This window comes from Erithacus rubecula (genome assembly GCF_903797595.1).
Source record: "Erithacus rubecula genome assembly, chromosome: 2".
In the NCBI taxonomy this organism is placed as follows: Eukaryota; Metazoa; Chordata; class Aves; order Passeriformes; family Muscicapidae; genus Erithacus; species Erithacus rubecula.
The window spans coordinates 40,115,598-40,137,053 of NC_136685.1; the positions used below are offsets into that span (position 1 = coordinate 40,115,598).

At 32.6% G+C, this 21,456-nt stretch overlaps 1 protein-coding gene across 2 annotated transcripts in view; it reads left to right on the forward strand.

Annotated features, from left to right (window-relative positions):
• The window catches only part of GRIK2 (glutamate ionotropic receptor kainate type subunit 2), a 359,794-nt gene that overhangs the window by 194,789 nt on the left and 143,549 nt on the right, over positions 1-21,456 (forward strand). For both annotated transcript variants that reach the window (XM_079299157.1, XM_079299156.1), the window contains 2 exons: positions 1,883-1,996; positions 9,881-10,087. In XM_079299157.1, coding sequence (XP_079155283.1) covers positions 1,883-1,996; positions 9,881-10,087 — 321 coding nt within the window. The remainder of the gene's footprint in view (positions 1-1,882; positions 1,997-9,880; positions 10,088-21,456) is intronic.

Genomic DNA, 21,456 nt, shown 5'->3' on the forward strand with positions numbered 1-21,456 from the left:
ACACACATTGGCACTTTTATTAAGTTCAAAAAGCTACTTAAAAACTAAAACACTGTGCTGAAACAAATAGAAAATAATTATTTTGCTGCATTGTTTTTACACAAATTTTCTGTGAGGAGCAGCTTTGAAAACACATTTGTGTGACTTGGGAGCTAAACATATTGCTAATATATAAGAAGCTGTGGCACAAATTGTATTTGAACTCATCAACAAAGATAATCCAAAGAAAGTCTAATTTTGAACCTCTAACTTCTGGTCCATTTATTAGATTTTTGGTTAACAAAAGGAGCAGTAAAAGTACAATGAACCTAATTTAGAAAAATAATGCATCAATTTATCAAGAAAAGTTTCTTTCAAAAAAACTGTTGCATTTTAAGAAATGCTGTTGATAATTACATGTTTGCAGTACATTAAGTCTGTAGTTAGAAAACATCCAAATTCTAATTGTTGATATTCTTTTGCTTGTTGTTGTGACTATGATAAAAAGTAGGAGAGGAAGTATTTTAGTCAGCAATGTCTTATCTTTTGCCAATATAAATTTGAATTATAAATACGAATTTGACCAAAGCAAATGATTTAATGAATTCAGGATTTGAAACTCATCATATAAGATGATGGTGTTTCCTCAGAAATTTTTGTGCTATTTCTGTACCTGGAGTCATATCTCATAGAGGAGATTAGTTCAGCTTCAGTTATGCAGCAGCAGGCTCAAGTTCTGGTCTTTGTCATTCCTTGTTATTCTACTCCAGTTTGGTCTTTGAAGTAAAGCAAACACTGTGATTGTCATAATTAGCAGAACACTGCAATTAAATTTTAGCAACCCTTTTAAAATTTCTTGATTGTGGCCAAGCTGCAAGGTTGAACATTATATGTTTTCTGAAAGCCTTTCAATTCACCAAATCAAATTGTATTAAAACAGTAAATGAAGGAGAGTTTTTTTGGTAGCAGGGCTTAATTTCAGTACTTTGAAATGTTGTGCTAGATGTTATTTTCCAGTTGTATTTCTGAGACACACATATTCTTTTTTCCCTTCATGATTCTTTCATCAGTTTATGAGGTATTGAATGGCCAAGTTCAAAAGAGTGACTTCTTGGAACTGAGTGTTAAGCAAGGAAGACAGACAAAATACTGATTCCTGTGGAACAGAAAATTGTAGAAAAAGAGATTAAATTTGTCTTTTCTTTATTAGAGTTTCCAATGATTCATGCTCTGCTGTAGTCTCAGTTTTAGAAATGGAACTCTTTTCATCCACACCGCATTGCATCCTAAATTTACTTTGCAACCCTGTGGCAACAAATCATTCAAAAGTATACAAACAGTCTCTCAGGACTCAGTTGAAAATATAATTTTTAAAATTGTATGTGTTTATATACATAGATATAGATAGTTACAATGAATCCTTACAGAAATTTTTAGGTTTTGTTGTCTTCTCCATTACTTTTTCCCAAAAACATGTTTTGTCCTGCTCTTCTCTCTGATCACAGAAAAGGATAAATTCTTTTGTAGAGACAATGCTCTCTGCTCTGCAAATGAATTTCTGCCTATTAAATTATCTTCTGATGTGGTTTATGTTGAGAAATGGAAAATTAAGTATTAAGAGGAGCATTAGATATTCTTTATTTTTTATTCTTTAATTTTTACACCTAAATGTCACACTTCATAAAACATAATTTGATGTATTAATCATGGGGGGAGGTTAATCATGTTTTATATAAGCAGACTTTAAATATAATGACAGAGTAAAAGGGAACAAAATTTAATAATAACTCTTAGCAATCAATTTTTTTCCCCCTGAAGCAATCTGTTTTTCCTTGAATTGTTCTTTTCTAGATGCTGAAATGTAACCAATGGGCAATTTACACAGTAATTTACTGTTTTATAGGTTGGAACTTGGGATCCATTGAGTGGCCTTAACATGACAGAGAATCAGAAAGGAAAACCAGCAAACATCACAGATTCCCTGTCCAATCGCTCTTTGATTGTCACTACCATCTTGGTAAGCAACTGTATTTATTTTTTCTGAAATACAGCTATGCAGAAAAACTGATAGAATGTGATACAACAATTGCAATAGTAATGAACAGTCTGCAGTGTGCATTACCATTAGAATTTACATAAAATTACTCAGAATTTATGGTCATGAATGAACTCCAGGTAACACACTAGTCGTGGACATTTACCTTAGAGCAAGCTATTCCAATTTTAGAGTTATGTTAACTGATTAGTGATTTAACTTTTCTTATCGTTTACTAAAATGTTTTCTTCTTTACAAAGACACTTTTTTCAGTGCCATATAAGAGGACAAAAGATAATTGGTTTTCAAATGTGTTTTGTCAGTTAGCCTGATGATTTTAGCCAGCAAAAAATTTGTTTTTGTTTGCTATTCTAACACGTCAAAGGAAAGTACAAAGAATTTAACATTTATTTAGCACTGTTATTACTCAATTGTTGATATTAAAGTTTTAGTCATACAGATATTTAATTGATTTGTCCTTTGAACTAGATCAGAAGAAACAACTTGCGTAACAACTTTTTTATTTTCACTGTTGGCACTTTGGAGCAGGGAATGAGGTATTTTGTACTTATAATTAAATACATTTATTTATGTAAAAATAAGTGTTCATTTATTTCCTTACAATAATTTTTAAATAGTAATTTTGATTTCAATGAAAATTTAAAACTTTCTAGAAGTTTGTCTGCTGTGCTTGTCTGCTGCCACCATTATCATGAATTTGCAGATATTAAAAAGAATCTGCTTCCTGGTAGTTGTATACTTTATCAAAAAGGTTTTACCTACTAACATATGAAATTTCAAACTAGAATGAGCTTTTACAGGTGTGTAGACACAAATGCCAGTGTGCTTTTAACCTTTTATGTAACATAAGTATTATCATTTCATCCAGTGTGTAACTTTTTAATTGCTTATAAAGTCTTTTTATAAATGATAGAAAATCTTCTGATATCCTTTGTTTCATTTATTTCACTAATTGAAAAATACATACTATATATATAAAATTGAACAAGTCTGAGTCACTTTCAGATATAAATTCTTGTTATGCTAAGATCAGTTAAGATTTACCACAACTTTCTCTTGGACCATTGCTGCTAGAATTACTGCTTTACAGAATAAGGTCCTATGTAAATGACCCATTCCCTTTATTACTCAGTAAATAACCAGCCTTTGTATCTGCACTCTTCAACAGTCATCATTGTATGCTTGATTCCAGATCAGTGGTAATGATACTGCAACAAGGATCAATCCCTGCAAGATTGCATAAGAATCACTCAATAACTTAGGGTGTTTCAAGTTTGTTTCTGTTTTAACATCTGCCTATTGATGAAATTTGAGTTAATATATTCTAAGTATCATATTGCTTTTGTATAGAGATACTAGCATGATTTTGGTTGAAATACTTAGCTCAAGAAATGGTAAATTTCAAGAATGTGCTGCCAATGAACATTGATTTTATTCTGATAAAGCTTGCTAAAGATTTTAAGATTTAAGAGAAAAGCTGTTTTCTGTAATCAATTCTACACTTTCTCTTAGGAGTTAACTTTTGGTTAGTGGTCATAATAAATATCCATCTTCTTTGCAGGTATCTAAATAATGCAATTATGAAAAAATCTTTAAATTGATGTTGCAAGTTGTTTACTTGTAGCTGCCTTTTTCACTTCAGTTATTGTTTAGTAAAAGTTTTTGGTAATTTGTAATTGCAGTTACTCTTTTCAGCTATGAAGAATGATGCTCAGAAGAAGTGGGACAAATTGGAAGAGCTTTACTTGGATTAGTAAAAAGGACCCAAAGCATTTTTGGAAAAAAACCACTTGTACTAGCTTAATTTGGTAGTTCTATCTCCTTTATGTTTAAAAATGCATTTCTGTTGGACAGAAAGCATATTACTGAATATTCATCTTGTAGCACTAAAAGGGAACAATATAAAATGCTAAAGCTCCTAGAAATATACCTACTTCATCATTAGCTTCCTTTTCTCTTCTTTCTTGAGTCTGCAAAATCTTGCTTAAATGAAAAAAGAAAAGGCAATTCTATCATTTACTGCTGTTCATATGGTTTTTCTATGATGTATTTTTCACTTCAAGAATTCCCTACAATAGTCTATAGTATACTGCCAGCTGTGGAGCCTTAAACATTTTTCTCTGTAGTTTGCTTTGATGTTCACTTTTCATTTAAATATCCCAGTCTTTCTTTTATTTTAAATTCTGTTTCTGAAATTCAGAGCAATATATTTTTCCTTCTATATTTTGCAGTCATTAAGATCTTTACAGCTGTGAATATACACTGCATTTTCAGAGGTGCCTGTCTCTAGGAGAAGAAAATATATTGATGGAAAAAAAATATATATAAACTGTGATTCATTAATAAATCTACTTTAAGTAAGGAGAGAACTACGTGCCCCTTTTTCTATTGAATTCTTCATAATGTATTTTACAGTGAGTTAAAAGCTTATTCCTTGGTTTCCCAACAATTTGGTGCTCTATTCTGGAAATGGACGGGGTTGTCAGGACTTCATCCTGTCTCTGAATCCCACCTACATGCAGTTTTTGTGAAGAAACATGTCTGGTTTCCAAGTTCTGATCCATAGCAGCCCAAATACCAACTGAACATGTCCATTGGAAGCATAGTCAGATCTTTTTAGACCTGATAGATAGACTGTCCCTGAGGGCAGTCAGGGAAGGGGGAGAAACATTTGAAAAATAATAAGTATGCTGTTTTTATAATTTATGACCATAGCTTTGGATATATCAATAGTTTTGGTACTATTGTTTTGCTTTACTTTAAAACCATCTGCATTGAAACTTCAGAATTTCTTTTTAATTTAAAAAGTCTACTTAATGAATATTCTGAATTTAGAAAAAACAAACCAAGCAAAAACCCTACAAAAAACAAATTTTCAAATTCAGCAATCAGAATTTCTTATTATTTGATTCTCCTAAATTGACTCCTACCAGAACTCTGAAACATTTCTTCTCTTTAGACTTTCAATGTAGGTATCTAAACTTTTTTTTCTTGTATATATTCTACTTTCAATTTGAAAGAATTTTAGCTTTGGAATTAAATTTCCATGTTTATAAAGCTATGTGCATGGTACTTAGGCTCTTTTCATGCTAATTTCATACCAGCCTGGACCTATTATCATACTAGTTCTTTTGTCCTGTTCTGCTGAAATGATGCTTGTGTCCTTTCCTCTGTAGCTTTTATGTACTTTTCTGTATCTGCTTACATGAAAGCTCTGAAAAGTCCACAGTTGTCAAGTTAAATTTTTCCAAAGAATGTGTGAAAGTTATGAAAGGTGTGTGATATTCTCAGATTTAGTAGTTTTTTTGTCAGTCTACATTTGAAAAGGGAAATTACCTTTTTTATCGTACTTCCCTTAAAAAAGTTGGTTTGAAATCAGAATATAATTTGAAGGAATTAGGAGTAATATTTTTTATAATTTTTAATACAATTTACTTAGTTACAAGTATAGTATTCCCACACTGGATTTTGATATATGCTGCTTTCTCAAATGAGTAGTGCATAATTTCTCTCCCTCTTTTCTTGGATACCTGAGTATGAGTTTTCAATGGCCGAATTTTAAATTATTATGTATTAAAATAATATAAAAATTAAAAGAAAAAAGTTCCCTGTCATCTTTATAAAGATGGGTCACCCATTAATTTTTTTGATTGATAGTAACTAGTGGAATGCTTAATCTCTCCCACTAGAATTTTGACTGCTGACTCTAGAAACCTCTTGTGTATTCTTTATATCTGATGTAAATGTTAAGAAGATATGTCAGTTTTTGAATACTCCAGTATCCCACCTTCTGGTGAACCGAAGCTAGTAAGTAAACTCTTGGTTTTAAGAGTGGCAAATTTTCAAATAGTTTTCCTCTTTTCATCATTAAAGATTTTTGTTGTTTTTTTTTGGTTTTGTGGTGGTTTTTTTGTTGTTTTTTTGTTCTTTGTTTTGCTTTTCTCAATACTAATAGTAATAAATTCTAGATTCTTTAAAAAATATGTTGTTCTATGTTGAAATTATAAAGGAAAAATTTATATGTTTGATTATTATTAATAAAAATGAAAGAACTTCAAAATAAAACTTGTAATTTCTAGTAATATCTTTGTAGTTGAAATATAAATCACATGAATACTTTAAGTAAATATTTATTGTTCAGATCTGAAAAGAAAAAGAGAAAGTTGCAGAAAATTGTTTTGTAGAATAAATGTACTTTCATTCAAGCATTAGCTGTACATGTTTAAAACTAAAACCAGTCTGCAAAGGTACAATATTAATTATTTTTCAAAGATTTATCTTCTATTTGCAGACATAGTTTTTAATCCACCTGTGACTCCACTGTTCCTTGTAGATATACCTTTATTTGCAGTATTTCAGCTAAGTTTACTTTCCTGTAAATTTTCTCAGAGAAATGATTTTTTTGTGTTTACAAGTTTATCCAGATTCTCACTTTTAGTACTTACCTGGCTTAGGATGGGGCTCCTCTGTATCTCTCTTCACTGAAGATATTTTTATCTTGTGAGCCATTAAGTCATGACTTTGATCTCAAAAGTTTAAAACAAGCTGACCTGTTCTTAATTTAGAATAGCAATGTTTTCTGGAAACGTTGTCTCTTCCTAAGCATTCATTCTGAAGTCAGTGTTTATTCAGTGACTTCTATTTCAAGCTACTCATGTTATTCCAAGCAATAAGAGAACTGCTAATGGAAGGTGTTTTCCTGGGGAGATGTGTCCAGTTGAAGGACTTAATTTCAACTGAAACAGTTTACATTTTAAATACTCATTTTGTGATGTGGTCCAGTAATATTTAAAGGTCATGTTTTTAGGAACTGAAGGAAAAAAATTGTGAACAGTGTTAAAGAAAGTATAAACCAGCTGCCAATCTACCTATCAATCAGTTTAAAAACTCTGTCTACCTAATCAGTGATAATTGTCCTAGTGAAAGATTTTGGTTCAAGTGATAATCTGCCAAAAAGCAAAGGTGGTTGCAGATTTAACACATAGAGACTTTCCTGAGAGCATGTTTAGCAACCAGTTTTACATCAGCCCGTTCTACAAATTCAAAGCTTGAGCAAATAAAGCCTGTAGAATCCTTTGCATGCACTTGTCCAGACTACTTGAATGCCATGTTCAGTATTTAGAATGTGTATTACTTGAGGAAAAAGCAAACTAGAGAAAACATTGGGATTAATAAGAGCTATCACAGATGAAGCTGCTAATACCAACCCTGCTTAAGTTAACTGAAAAATTGCTTTACATAGCAAGGAAAAGGTCTGAAGAGGAAAAACAAATGTTTTGTACAGTAGAAGATTGTAAGAAGAAGAAGTAGCATATATTAGTAAAGAAATTAATTAATGTAGCATTGGAAAAGCATTAAGAGAGTATTAATAACTTATTGATCAGTCTTCTCAGCAAAAGTTGAGAATCATTAAATAATAATAGAGATAATATTGTAGCCATTATCCAAACTGGCTAGAGTAAAGAATATAAATGAGTATGGAGCTGGAGCTAAGAATTTCAGAAAGGGTTGCAAGATTTTTTACTTTTCTTTAATAAGATATAAAAAAGCATCAGCAGAACAGATAAAATGTCTGAGGATTTCTATAATGATCTGATAGAAAAATATGTATCAATGAGCTCAGTTGTTCAGTGAAGAAAATCCTACTGTACTTATTAAGTAGAAGAGAATTGAAAGCATAAATTGAGAATTATACATACTCCTTATACTGCACATATTTAAATTCTGTCCCAGATAACTCAGGATTATTTGGAATGGAAGACACAGACAAAAATGTTGTCCAGAGTCTTGAAAAAATTCCAGAGACTGGGAGATTTGTAAGACTGTAAATATCTGAACAACTCTTGAGAGCAAATGTCTTGGATCTGTGTGCATGAGCATTCCAAGCTGGAATTCATGCATGTCTACAGAACAGGCAGTGACACTGTTCAAACTCTGCTTCAGCAGCAGTGAAAATATTCCTGTGTTCTAACATTGATTTGAGCAAAAATCCTAAACATACTACTTAATCTGAAGAAAATGGCTCTTATCTCAGAACAAAAAAGCACAATGTGTTTTGTCTTAGCCTAGCTTCTGCTTGGCCTGTGGTGTGCTTTCTTTAAGGAATTGTAATTTTTTCCTGAAAAGATTGTTTTCCTTGCAGTTGTTTTCTTTGAGATATTTATTATCAATTTCCAAAGTTTATTAACAAGCATTTTCACATAGTTTTTGCTCTGATATCCTCTCTGCTTCTCAAGCTTTATTCAGTGATCCTTGTCATTTAAATTGCTTTCAACTTCCATGTTTTCTGCTAGGTCTTTGTTCTTGTCAGTGCTACTGACAAGACTACAGCTCTTGAAGAGCTCTTCTGGAGTCATTTGTTTATCTGTTGTTTGAGAAATTTCTGTCAAAACATCCTAGCAGTTTGGCTGGACAATTTATTTCCTGTTTGCTTCTTGCTAATTGTATGAAGATCAGTGATGTACTTTTTCAAAATATGGCTGCACCCTTACTAATTTCCATATGAGTATATAACATTTCCTTTAAGAAAAGATTCTTCCCTGCATTCTCCTTTCTATTTTTTTGGGGTAAAATGTTCTGTACTAAAATTCTGATTTTATGTGAACATAATGCTTACATCATGGGAAAACTCAAGGCAGATGATTATATTAGGAGTGTTGACTTATTAAAGCTGCCAAGTGCCTGTGAAATAAAGTGCTTTTAACCCTGCTGAATGCTGATGTGGGGATTTAGGACTGTAAGATTTTTTTTAAGCTGCCCTGAAGAGTTTATTTGATTATTCACTGAGTCTTGTGTTTGTTGCAATGATTGAATATACTCTTATTTGTCTTACCTTGCTCGGTTCTTTTTAATTATGAAAAAATGAAAAAGTCTCTCCCAAAAGTGAGCAGAGATGGAGTTGGATATTTAACCTAACAAACACAGCTTGAATATTTGTTCCATATTGTAGTGGAAAACTACCTTTTTTTTTTTTTGTTATATTTTTCTCTTTAATTTTCTATTTGAGAAAGGCCATCCTATACTGCAAAACTGTATGTAAAAATATTGTTTTGCTAAATATAAATTTTCTTCCTATAATAATTATTATTCTAATCATTTGAATCCTGTCTGTTTGCACACCCCTTAATGCAAATAAATACATTGTAATTGGATTTAAACACTTGAAGATAAATGCTTAAAGAAATTTAGTTCCATTTTCATTGATTATCTATCATAGAATTTACTTTTTGAGTAAAAGTTTTCAGGTTTTGCTGCAGTCTTGCAAATGAATTGAGTCATTAGACAAGTAGGTGCTTTCACTGACTTTTTCCTTCCCCTCTAGGTTTTTTACACTTTGCCCAATAAAGCATTGAGAAAACAGTTTAAATACTTGAATAAATAAAAGTGTAAAATCTAATACTTAAAATATTTGATTGCTATTTGGAGTTTAAATGAGTATTTTTTCAGTTGCCAAAACACATTGTTTCTGCATTTCATAGGGCTTGCATTGTCCATCTAAACAAAACATTTTATATGACTGTATTATGCAGTCAGTTAAGGAGCACATTTATATTTAGTGTGTATATGCACTCCTCGAAGACATGTCTACAGTGTTTAGAAAAAAAAATGACCAAGAGAATGTTTGAAAATACATGAAGACTTTAGCCACACATAGCCAAAGCTAAAAGGATTCACACTTTCATATTATTCCTTTGTACAGGGAGCGATGTCAAGGGTGTATATATACACACACACATATATGCATATATGTATATATATGCACTTGACTGTCTACTACTTAAGGTTAAAATGAGAAGAAAGGTGAGGGGGCACTCATTATCTGTTTTGTCTTTTTACTTCTTACAGGAAGAGCCATATGTTATGTTCAAGAAGTCTGACAAACCCTTGTATGGAAATGATCGTTTTGAAGGTTATTGCATTGACCTCCTCAGGGAGCTGTCTACTATCCTTGGATTTTCCTATGAGATTAGGCTGGTGGAAGATGGAAAATATGGAGCCCAAGAAGATGCCAGTGGACAGTGGAATGGGATGGTTCGTGAACTAATTGATCATGTAAGTTAACTTTTAAAACTTCCAATATGCATTTAGATTTCAATCTTTCTATAAAAATTGTAAAACTTTTATGATAAATTCATTTGAATGCTACTGTTTTTAAAATGCAGATGTTTAACCAATTAATGCAAGTAGATTGGTATTCATGATTTCTTTAGTCTAGAATTTGTGAAATAATGCATTTCTGTTTTGCCCATAGGCAGTGTTTCTTTTGGTTTAGCTCCTCCATAGCATATCTCTAAGTCAAAATATGAAATAAATAGTATTCAGAATTTATTTCTGAGAACAAGTGATTTTATAAAGAAAAACAGCAACACAAATCAGGTATCCTTTTCTGTTAGTGGATCTGAGATTTTTGTCTTAGAGAAATTTCTATGATTGTAGTGTAAACACACATCATTTATGATTCATCTTTCTTGTAATTTTAACAATGAAGTGCAAGCAGTAAGACAAAAACATCAACATGTACTGATGGAACACCACAGTGTCACACCAGATACCATTACAATCAACTGTAAGCGATTAAGGGAGGCATTACTTCTAGTTCTTCAAAATGTGTTTTTTTTCAGTTGCTCATGCCAGATGAATTCAGTCACTTAGAAATATTTTCATAAATTTAAGAATTATGTCATTGCTCCTTTCTGCATTTATTTGGGTGAATTGCTTGATAGCATTTTCTCTATATACATGAGGTCAAAGATTGAGATGAAACATATTCTGCACATCGCTGTCATTTAAAATAGATAGAAGACTGTAGTTAATTCAAGTGGAACCTCATAATGATGGAAAAAACTTCATGAATAGCTTGAAAAAATATTTACTTATCTTGTTTCAATTTCCCTCAAGATTTCAGCAGATGGGCAGAACATGTGCTAATCAAAATATTCATATTTACTTAGTAGGGTTGTTCTTCATGCTTTTCTAGTAAATGATAATCTGGTATTGGTGTTGCAACAGATGTTGATTATGCCTGGCTTCACACTTTTAAGAATGTGTGGGAGTATTATAGTTATGTTATCCTTAAATGTGTGTATTTATTATACCTAGTACACACACATGGAAAGCAAAGTTATTTAGAGCTGGACTCCCTGTCCATCTCTACAAATGTGCACTTTTACACAGGAATAAGTGCATAGGCCAGTTCAAGTATTAGATTTGATGCTTGTTAGGTTACATCCTCATCTGGAACTAATTTTCCATGATTAAGGTAGATGTTGTGGAAGTATTTACTCAGAAGCAAATATAAATCACATTTTTATACATCTTTTATTATTCAGTCTTAAAGCATTCTCAAAAAAGCAGTAGTATGGCTTCCTAAGCTTTACATTAAGATAATCTTGAAATAAAATGCATTTGAACAAGTTGCAGAAGTAAAGTGTGTGAAACAGTAGCTTTCTACATCTTTCTTCTTGATAACGCAGAATGAAACAGGTATTCTTTTTTCCCATAAGTAATATACAACATAGATTAACATTTATTTTTATTTATTTTCATTCTATTCAATTTTTTTTTTTTTTTTTACTTAGGAGTCAAAAAATTTTGGAGCCTGTTAGTACTCATGAAGATGTAGTCCAGCTTCCTAATCTGGACTTTTACTAGTCTCTCAATTTTTCACTTGTTAAAATGTTTGCTCTACATTTTTCTCTGGTTTTCTAACTTCTTACTTTGCAATCTATTTGGATACAACAATTTATTTATACACCTGTGCCCTTTATTTATATGTATGCCATTGGTGCATTTTACTAGCAAGCAACACTTTAGACCTCAAAAGTGAGACATGAGAAGAATTTAAGATAGACAGTTACCACACTGGGTGTTTCTATATGGTTAGTACTTCACATACTTCATTTGCTTTCCAGTCTTTTCTCTCAGAGAATATTTTAAAATTGTTGTAAAGGTTTGCTTTCCTATAAAGCAATTTTAAAAACTCAATTTCTTTATTTTTGAAAGGGGAAATTATTCTATTTTTTTCAACTAGAGTTTCTAATTAAAATAGACTATAGAATAAAGACTTAAAGTTGCATAGCACTTAAATCTATTGAAAAATAGTTTTAGAAATTATTTTTATCTGTTTGTTTTATCTGTCAGTCAGTTAAATTCAGAGAGAAAGGTCACTGTGCTGTTTTTAAGGGTAACGTAATATGCATAATCCTAGAATAAATGAAATTGATAATTTCGGTATATTATATGTGTAGAAAGGAAAATGCACCATTTACAAAAAGATTAAAAGTAACGAATAAAATATAAGATTTAAATAAACCATTTAAATCAGTACTAGTCACCTTGCATGATTGCTGGGGCTGAAAATTCTAAATGAAAAAATGATAATACTATCTGAGTTGAGCTTGGAATATCAGGTCAGCCTCAGTATTTAAATTTTATAATATGACCTGAGACTGAAGTATTTTCATCAGGCTCTGTTTGCTTTCAGTCTCCTTTCTCATAGTTTGCTTGTTCTTTCTTTGACTGTTTTACTTAGAGTTCACATCTGTATTCTTATGTCAGTCTCCAAGCAGCTAGTAGCTCCTTTTTGAATTAGTGATAAATAGTGACAATGAAAATTAGCACAATGATTCCTTCCCTTTGACAACGGTCAATGAATTTTTGTTGCAAAAAAGACACTGGTCTCTAGGGTTGGAAATGTAAGACAAATATTACCTAGGGCAACATATACAGATGACATTTCTCTATGAATAAATTTTGAATTGAATTTCTCCACTTAAGAGCTCTGAATTCTCTGCCACAATTTTTCATTGAGTATTTTATACTCTTCTCAGGTTAGTTCAAGATGTGAATGTTACACTTGAGTGGTACATTTGAGAGAGGAGCAGCTAAGTTCCAGATATCTCCATTCTTTATGGATGAATTCTTCATTAAAAAAAGTCTTCTTTATACTGACTTGCTGCCTTTGGTTCAAAAAATTTATAAAAGGACAGATTTATTGAATATGGTTTGAACTGAATCAAAAGTTGTGGAGAATTTCAGGTTGTTCTCAAGTGCCAAGTGTCACTGTATTATATTGTATCCAATGTATAGTTCAAACATCTAAGTTATATTCCAATGTAGCTAGCACAGGCAGATAGAATGAAAAGATTAATTTTATTTTGAGAAAATTAGACTACTTTATCCTACTTTACAGATCCAAAATTGCCTAAAAAAATCTTAAAATCGTGTTCCAAAACTGGAAAAAAATCTATTTTATACTTTAGCAGAACTATAAATGAAAAATCCACTGGGAAACAATTTGTTATTATATATACGTGATTAAAAATAAATTTTTGGGGGGGGTTCTTTGAGTGATTCTTGTACAGCACAAAACTTATGCATTACAAATAGACTTCAAGGCTTGCAAGTCTTTTATGATTCATAAACAATTACAGAAAGGTACAATTTTTAGATCATGATTGCTCTTTGAAAATCAGAATGAAAATATGAAAATCAGAACTTTGTCTCTAAGAATAGGATTTTCAGCTTGGAGAAATTTTACACAGTTTAGCATTTAGAAAGTACTGTTTAGTTTGAGTTAACTTTAGATATAATGGCTTTTACTTCAGTATATTTTTAAATACGCATCAAATAAATTTATAAAAATAATAGTAGTAGCTTCTAATAACAGAATAGATGTTTGTATAATTGGTTTAAATATTTTTAGTTATTTTTCCTCCAATAACATGCTGGTTTCTTTCTCTTATTTTAAATTGAGGTCCTTATGATCTGAACATCTATATCCAAACTCTTAATATTATTATGTAGAAGTGACAAAAGCCTTCTAATAAGTGGTTGTGTAGATGCTTGGTTCCTTTCTTTTTTGAGCCAGTGAAATTTTATTTTCTTCCACCTTTTTCTTTTTTCTTTCTTCCATTTCAACTGTCATTTCATCACATAGTTTGGACTCTGCCTTTTTCCTTCATACTTATAGAGACTTGTAAGGGCAGGCTATGGAATATCTCTTCTCTTTTTATTCTTGTAATTCTCATGGAAAAATCAGACAGTTGAGATTTTTGATACAATGCAAGATAATTTAGCTGTGGCTCTTTTATTAGTGCATATTTTAGAAGTCTTGATGTTAAGAGGCAATTAGAGAATCTCTGGGGGAAGGAAGGAAGGAAGGAAGGAAGGAAGGAAGGAAGGAAGGAAGGAAGGAAGGAAGGAAGGAAGGAAGGAAGGAAGGAAGGAAGGAAGGAAGGAAGGAAGGAAGGAAGGAAGGAAGGAAGGAAGGAAGGAAGGAAGGAAGGAGAAGGAAGGAAGGAAGGAAGGAAGGAAGGAAGGAAGGAAGGAAGGAAGGAAGGAAGGAAGGAAGGAAGGAAGGAAGGAAGGAAGGAAGGAAGGAAGGAAGGAAGGAAGGAAGGAAGGAAGGAAGGAAGGAAGGAAGGAAGGAAGGAGGAAGGAAGGAAGGAAGGAAGGAAGGAAGGAAGGAAGGAAGGAAGGAAGGAAGGAAGGAAGGAAGGAAGGAAGGAAGGAAGGAAGGAAGGAAGGAAGGAAGGAAGGAAGGAAGGAAGGAAGGAAGGAAGGAAGGAAGGAAGGAAGGAAGGAAGGAAGGAAGGAAGGAAGGAAGGAAGGAAGGAAGGAAGGAAGGAAGGAAGGAAGGAAGGAAGGAAGGAAGGAAGGAAGGAAGGAAGGAAGGAAGGAAGGAAGGAAGGAAGGAAGGAAGGAAGGAAGGAAGGAAGGAAGGAAGGAAGGAAGGAAGGAAGGAAGGAAGGAAATGTTTCACTCTTCATCATCATTAAATGGGCTCAACAATGACATTTGTGGACTATCAGTGCTCTCTAAAGCACCATGTCTGCTTCATGGCTTCCTCGTTTTATTAGCAGAACTAGAACCTGCACCTGCATCTCAGGTGTCACACAATGAAAATTTCACTCATGCTAAATAATAAATATTATCTCATGATGATTTGGGAAAGTGGTGTTTTGAGGTGTAATAGACCATAACAACAGTGTTTTGGTATGTTTGCAGTTCAGCTATTGTTGCTTGAACCAGCAATACTGGTGAATATAGATAGATGGTAAGCTGAATGACTACTGATGTTCACTAACCCTGTTTTAATGTTTTTCTAGTATCTTGGCATTTTTTTTTACTTAGTCTCCTAAAAAAATTTTCCTTATCTGTTTCTTTTTTCAGCTTTTGAATGTTTTGTTTATACTTTATCTCTTTTCCCATTTTTCTGTTTAGCTATTTGAAAGCCTTCTTTTTTGAGTGCATTTTTATCTTTGATATTTATTTATTTACCTTGCAGATAAAGAATTACTATTCTGTGTTGAAACTCTCTTCTCTGAATTTCCAGTAATCATTATTAATTGCATTTATCAAGCTATGATGGAAGTCCATCACAACTGTCTCTTTAAATAAAACTACAGATTTGCATTATTTAATATTTAAAAATACATTCCAACTTCTTCCAGTTATTCTGTGTTACAATAGGGCATCCATGATTCTTTAACTGTTGAGTGCCTGTAACATACCTTTCATGTGTGTTTTTACTGTTTAAAATGCTCACATTGGCTTCTGTTTTTTATTATTTACTTGTTTTCTTTCCTCATTAAAGTAGCATTTCATTTCTGTGTGAAACATGTCCTGGGGTCATAGGATAATTTTTTATGATAATGTGTAATATGCCAGAAAATATCACTTGTCCTTTTAGTGCTTTTCAGTCTAATTACTAATTCATTAATCTACAACTTCAAGTGCTCTGACCTTTTATTTCCAAAGTAATTTGTCCCAAGCTGAATAAGCATCAATGTGTCCCTGACAAGTAACTAGTCATATCTCTTCTGTTGTTTGAGATCTTGTTTTTCACTTAAAGCAAACTGTATATATTCATAGACTCACAAAACTTCTCTTCAAATATTTTTCATGTCTGAATTTATAAATGTAATTCACTCAAATATGCCATACTATGCACCTTCTGTTCCAGTTTTGTTTGTTTGTTTTAAAGTAAGAGATCCAAGACATAGTCTTCTACATGACAATACTATTTCATTTCAAACCAACATCTAGACATTCATTTCTATGCTTACAAGAAGACAGTTTTCATGCTACTTTGTCACTTTCTAATAAAGGCTATGTATAATATTCTATGGAAAAATGTGCAAACAGATCCTAACTCAGCAAAAGTTATGCAGAAAGTAAACTTCAGGTAGAGATGCATAAACCCATAAAAAAATGCAAAAAAAAAGTGGAAAAGGTCAGTAATCTAATATGCCAAAGAAATCCTAATCCAGAAGTTTAGACCAAGTTTGCAAAACTAACTATTAATTCAGTAAGGAACATTTGCATATACAAATTTCCTATTAAACTGATTTCAAGTATGGGACAGATCAAGATGCAGTTTCTAAAATAAGTTTGAAGTGAACAATTTATTTTCCAAAGAACAAGGAACTTCCAAACAGTCTGCATTTAGTGAAGCAAGGTCCAGCAAAATTTCTAACATTTCAGTAAGGCATAGAGAATAATAAATTATATTTTTTTTCCTAAAGGATTATATATGTATATATATACATATATATATACACATATATATATATGCATATATATATAAATATTATACATATTATATATAATATATATTATATACAGATACACATATATATAATATAATGTATGTATATATATATAATATAATGCGTGTGTATATATATATATATATATAATGTTAATTCATGAATTTTTTGAGTTAATCATGTCCTATGTTTCTCAAAGAGACTGGATGAAATGCTTTAGCTACATTTTCAATGATTTGGCACCAAAGGTGGCAGGGGACTTTGACAGTAGGGTCTTTTAAGTGCTCTGAGGTGTGTGGATTTTTTTTTTTTTGAGATCTGTACTCCAGTGGTAGTTTATTTGAAATTTCTTGACACTAAAAGTGAGTTAATATTGCTTTCTTGTTTATTTAGCTGCAATATGCCTATGTCTTTTTTGGTTTGTGGTTTTTTTTTTTTTTTTTTTAACTGTTAGGGTGTTATAGACATCCCTAACTAATGCACTTGAGTTTGTAAAATTATTAGTTTTCAGTTACAGAGAAATATTGCACAGTGAATAGTTAGAATTAACTTTCACTGTGCTGCCAGCAAAGTGAATCATAGCCAATCAAGGCAGTGGCATTAAGTTTTTCAAATGAAATTCCTAACAATAATGCTTTAGCTCAAGAATCATCTATGCTCACAGTAATGACTAGGGAAAGATTGAATCCAGGATTAGGGCTGCATTCATAAAAGTATTACATTTTTCATATCCTCATACCTTTATCTGATCTTTTACTTTTGTTGCTATAATGATAGTAAAGAATGGTAGAAAATAACATTGGGCTTTTTGTTTCTATGTGTATGCCTGCTGAAGTGAAGTAGATGAGAAAAATAGAATAATAGTAGAGTTAATTTTCATTGAGGCTTAACCCTTTTGTTAGGGATTATTAGTAATGCTGCAATTTGTCTTTTACTCATTTCCAAATTATTTCAACATATCACAAAGTGAATGTTTCATGGAAGCTAGGGAGGAGAGACTGTGGAAACCTTGAGTATGTCAATTTTCATAGAAACACCATTTTGGTAAAGAGTTTCAGGATGTGTTTGTGGGACATGTGTTTCTGGGAATGATGACCAAAACGTGTCATCCATACTGTTTGGGGAACTGGAAACTATCAAGTCTGATCTGTTATTCTCAGGGCTTCAAAATAATGCAGTTGTTTAAGAAAATTATACAAATATCAAATAGAGTTTGAAAAAAGACAATAGGTGCAGCCTTACATAAGTCCAAAATGCATGAAATGAAACTGATTGTGTGTATCTTAGGAAGAATGTGGAATGTTGAAATTAATCTGTGCTGTCAATTTTTATTTTGCTATTTCCTGACCTCTGAGGACAAATATGAGAGCCAGTAATGTGTGGTAACTTCCAAAGATACATAAAATTTCCTCCTGAGAAAGTAGGTTAGTGTGAAACAAATACATATACACACGTACATATGTATGTCAGTGATTTCATATAGGTGCTTGTAAAGAATGTAAGTATACTTTTATGTGAACCTGTGAGGCAGAATACTCATAAAATGCCAGAAGAAACTGTGAAACAGTATACATACCTGTTAGAGTTTTTAAACTCAGGATATTGGATTAAAAAACACATACTGAGATAATTTTTTATTTATAAAAACCATATAATGTGGCTATATGATTAAAAGTTTACCTTTAAGATTATAAAAACAAATTTTAAAAAAACAAAAAGTATTAAACTTGAAGGGTTCTTTCTCTGCTTTAGAAATGTAGAAAATAATCTGTTACTGGAAGATTCATTTATAGAATGGAAAAAATGGAAAATAGATTGTTGCTAAAAAAAGATTGTATTTTTCTAGATTTTTGTTTTTTGTTTTTGTGTGGATCAGTAGTGTAAAGAATGCTACAGAAAAATAAGTGTCTTGGCAAAAATGTATCAGAAGTCACTCTTGAATTTCATGGCTAAGATTTTCTTTATTCGTATTTAAACTTAGTTTTTCTAGATAGAAAATTATTGAGTTATTTCAAATATCACGTGTAGCATTCAGCCCTGTCACTCCTGTGTCCTATAATCTTCAAGTTAGGTTGAAAGTGATCCTTCTGGCCCTTAAATGGTCCACTGAAATACTTTAATATTTCATCATTCCAAAATGTAAAAGCAAAAAACTAGGGTATGATCTGCACTTATTGCTACACTGTAATAACAAAGAAAAGAGAGTTCAGTTAGGAAAAGCCACCACAGAAATACATCATTGCTCTTTTCTGGAGTAATCCTGTTGCTATTAGAGTTTTTTCCAAAGGAGCAGTAGAAGTTTTGGTATTTGAGCTGTTTCTAGTTGTCTTCATAACTGTAAAAGGGATTTTATCTTTCTATCTGTTACTTGTAGCTTAACATGGGAACACTGTAATATTGTTGGGAAATCAGGAGACTATATGCCAAACCTAGTTTCACTAGTTGCAAACTTTGTTTGCAGCCAGAATAGAAATAAAACTGGAATTTTGTCACAGAGATGAGTTTAAAGAATGGGAAAGAGAAATTACTTACACTAAAGAATTAAAGAATTGTTGAGATTGAAAACTGTCCCTAGATATCGCCTCATCGAAATCCCTGATCAAAGCATGGTCAACTACAGCAGGTTGCCAAGGGCCATTTTCTGTCAACTTCTAACTGTTCCTAGGGAAGGAGACTTCATACTTCTTTGGACAACTTAGTCCAGTTTTTGAATACTCCTAAAATAAAAAGGTGGAGCTTAAATCAATTTTTCCTGCATATCAGTTTCTGCGTGTTAGCTCTTTCACTAGGTACCACAGAGAAGATTCTGGGTCAATTCTCTTTGCTTCCCCTTTCCCTTCAGTTATTTGTATTCATTCAGCAGATCTCACTGTGCTTTCTCCAAGCTAACTGGTCACAGTTCTCTCAAGTCTGTCCTCATACAGCAGGTGCTACAATATTTTAGGAATCTCCATAGCTCTTTGCTGTATTCATTCCAGTATGTCCCTATCTCTCTTGTACCAGCTTGGGCCTGGACCCTTCAATTCATCTGTCCACTTGTCTCATCAAGAGCTGAGTAGACATCAAGGATTGCTAATGCAAAAAGTCAGTAAAGATCAAGTAGTTGAAGATGAAGGCTGGAAGGAAGCCTTAACGACCATCAAGTTCTAAACCCTCTGCCAATGTCAGGGAACCTTCCACTAGACCAGATTTCTCAGAGCCCCATCCAAGCCAGCCTAGAACACCTCCATGGATGGAGAGTCCACGGCTTCTCTGAGCAACTTGTTCCAGTGCCCCACCAACCTTATAGTAAAAAATTTCTTCCTAATATCTAACCTTCACCTACCCTGCTACATCTTAAGTTCATTCCCGCTTGTCCTATCACCACATGCCATTGTAAGAGTTCTTCTCCAGCCTTCTTGTAGGCCTCCTTGAGGTACTGGAAGGTTCTGTAAGTTCTCCCTGAAGCCTTCCCCAGTCTGAACAGCCCCACTCTCTCAGCCTCTCTCTGTAGGAGAGGCACTTCAGCTCTTTGATCAATTTACTGGCCTTCCACTTGACTGGTTCCAACAGGTCTTTTTTTACCAGTCTGGGGGCTCCAGGGCTGGATGCAATTCTCCAGCTGGGGTACTCACAAGAGCAAAGCAGGGGGACAGAATCCCCTCACTCTCCTGCTGGTCACACTCCTACAGATGCTGTTCAGGATGCAGTTGGCCTTATGGGTTACCTTCAAACACACTGTGCATTGAGCTTTTGCTCCACAAACACCTCCAAAGCCCTTCTCATGAGGGCTGGTTGTGACCCACTCTGCCCAGCCTGTACTTGTGCTTGGCATTGCCCTGACAAGATGCAGAACCTCACGCTTGACCTTGTTGAACTTCATGAGGTTCTTGTGACAGATAATGTCACTGAACTCTCCATCCACTTTCTAACTGGGCAGTAGTTGGACTGGAATTTGTCTACATCTGTCTGTCTTGCAGATGAATTTTTTTTCTTGTTACATTGTGTGTTTTTATTCATTAAGTATTTGTACTCCTCTGTTCACCCTTGCTTCTAGAATGAAGCAAAACTTCGCTTAAATAAAGAATAAATTATAGCAGTAATGACATCTTAAAGTGTTTCATAAATTTAATCTTATAAATATCAGAAACATTGTATCTCAGTCACTACAGATTTCATCCTTAGGACTCACATTTTATTTTCATTAAAGCTTATTGTCAATAAGTTTGTCCTGGTATCTTTAGTACTTAAATAATGCCTAGAGCTTGGATAAGCTTTAGTCAATTTACATAAATGTAACACTTTTTCAAATTACCTCGCTTGCATACACTATCTGCAGAACAGAACAATTAGGATCTAGTGCATAAAAATACTGCTAACTTTTTTTTTCTTTAGATTTGTAAAAATATTTTTGAAATATAATCTTTACTATATTGGCCATTTTTAAAATAATCATGGGGAATGTAAAACCTTGTATGTTATAAGGTTTTGAGAATATACACTGCTTCTGTTCTTTATTTGATAAACTTTTCTAAAAGGACCTTTTTTATTATTGTTTATAATAATGATTAATTTTAGTGAAGTATAATACCTGGGATCTAATGATTAATTGAGAATTCCAGAGTGTGCAGTGTGATGCCTGCATGAAAATGCAGGTGAGGGAATGAGTGCATAAGAGGTGGATTTTGCCCATATCAATAAGTTTTAGTCCATTAATTAAGATGATGGAATTATGGATTTCAAATAATGTTAAATGAGTATTGTTAGTCAATAAGAGGTGGCATATACTACAGTGGTCTACTTCCATCCAAATGATATGCAAAAATGTTATTAATCATTTTGAATCCATTGTGAAAAATTGCAAATGACAAAGTAATACAGAAAAATGGG